The following is a 1,257-nucleotide window of genomic DNA, read 5'->3' on the forward strand; positions in this document are numbered from 1 at the left end:
CAGGAACGGCAATGTCGGCCTTGCCGCCAGCAGTACGGCAGCCGCTGCCGTCGGAACCCGGAAACGCCCTCCAGGGTCCGCTGGCGTCGACGGATGAATCCCCGCTGCCGCTGCTACGGGACCCCGGATTGGATATCCATTATGAGGATCCCTGTACGGCACATGTACGGCACTTCCTGGCGGCGGCAACGGAGGTAAGCCCGGCCTCCCCAGACTCCATGATTCTGACGCCGCGGGTTGGCGGAAGCTGCTGCTCGACGGAACAGCTGCCGTGGGCTGTAGCTGAAATGGCGGCAGCGGACGCGCGCTTGCTCTTGATGGTGCGTGAGGCCAAGGGGGACGAGGGGGGTGAGGAGGTGGAGGCGGTCAACGGTCAGCAGGAGGAGGTCATAGGGCCCTTATCGGAGATCGCGGCGATCCTCCTAGCGGAAGGTATTTCACCGGTAGTGCTGCAGCAAATGCTGCCGCCAGGCCAGCCCGCGTCGCCGCCGCCGCCGCCGCTGCCGCCGCCGCTATCACCACGGCAGCTGCAGGAGGGAGTTTCATTCCCCACGGTTCCCCAAGTACCAGAGGAGGCGCGGCAGTGGCAGCCGCCGCTACCACTGCTGCCGTACGCCGCGGCAGCGGATGGTGCTGTACAGCCGGCGGCGGCAATCCCGGCGTACGACGGTCAATGGGTTGCGCTACCAGGCTGTGCACCGCCGCCACCACGGCGGCCGGGGGGAAGCGCCGGCAGCGGCCGGGCCGCCGCCAAGCGGGGACCATCATCGGCGACTGCGGGTTCCATGTACGACAATGACTGGGCTCCCGCCAGCTCAGGCAGGTGTACGGCGTCTGCTGTCGCTACGGATGTCACACATCGCCGCCCCTCGAGCAAGCGTCGTCGTAAAAATGACGGTACGTTCAAACCGTCCAAACCGGCGCTGGCGAATGTGCAGCATATACCGGCCGTACAGCCCGCGTCGTCGTCGCCGACGCTCGTACAACCCCTACCGTCGGCATGCAGCCTCCACCGCGCCGTACAGCCTCCGCCTCCGCCGGCGTCGAGGGCTCGTTTCTCCGTGCTTGGCCGTGACCTCCCGAATGAGTACAGGTGGGGAGGTGAAGGGGCGGGAAGGGGGAGTGGAAGGGGAAGGGGAAGTCGCCACGAATGCGGTGGCGGGGGCAGACGCTCTTTTGGCCACACCTGCCGTTCGGCCTGGCGCCGGCCTGCCACTTGTACACAAGCATGAAGCTCGAGGTTTCCGGCCTTACGGC

At 67.1% G+C, this 1,257-nt stretch overlaps 1 protein-coding gene across 1 annotated transcript in view; it reads left to right on the plus strand.

Moving 5' to 3' along the window:
- VOLCADRAFT_100569 (uncharacterized protein) overlaps positions 1–1,257 on the plus strand; it is a gene marked incomplete at both ends in the record, with an annotated part of 15,941 nt that overhangs the window by 7,784 nt on the left and 6,900 nt on the right. The window contains one exon of the mRNA XM_002959121.1: positions 75–1,093. Coding sequence (XP_002959167.1) covers positions 75–1,093 — 1,019 coding nt within the window. The remainder of the gene's footprint in view (positions 1–74; positions 1,094–1,257) is intronic.

The sequence above is a fragment of the Volvox carteri genome, assembly GCF_000143455.1.
Source record: "Volvox carteri f. nagariensis unplaced genomic scaffold VOLCAscaffold_127, whole genome shotgun sequence".
Classification (NCBI taxonomy): Eukaryota; Viridiplantae; Chlorophyta; class Chlorophyceae; order Chlamydomonadales; family Volvocaceae; genus Volvox; species Volvox carteri.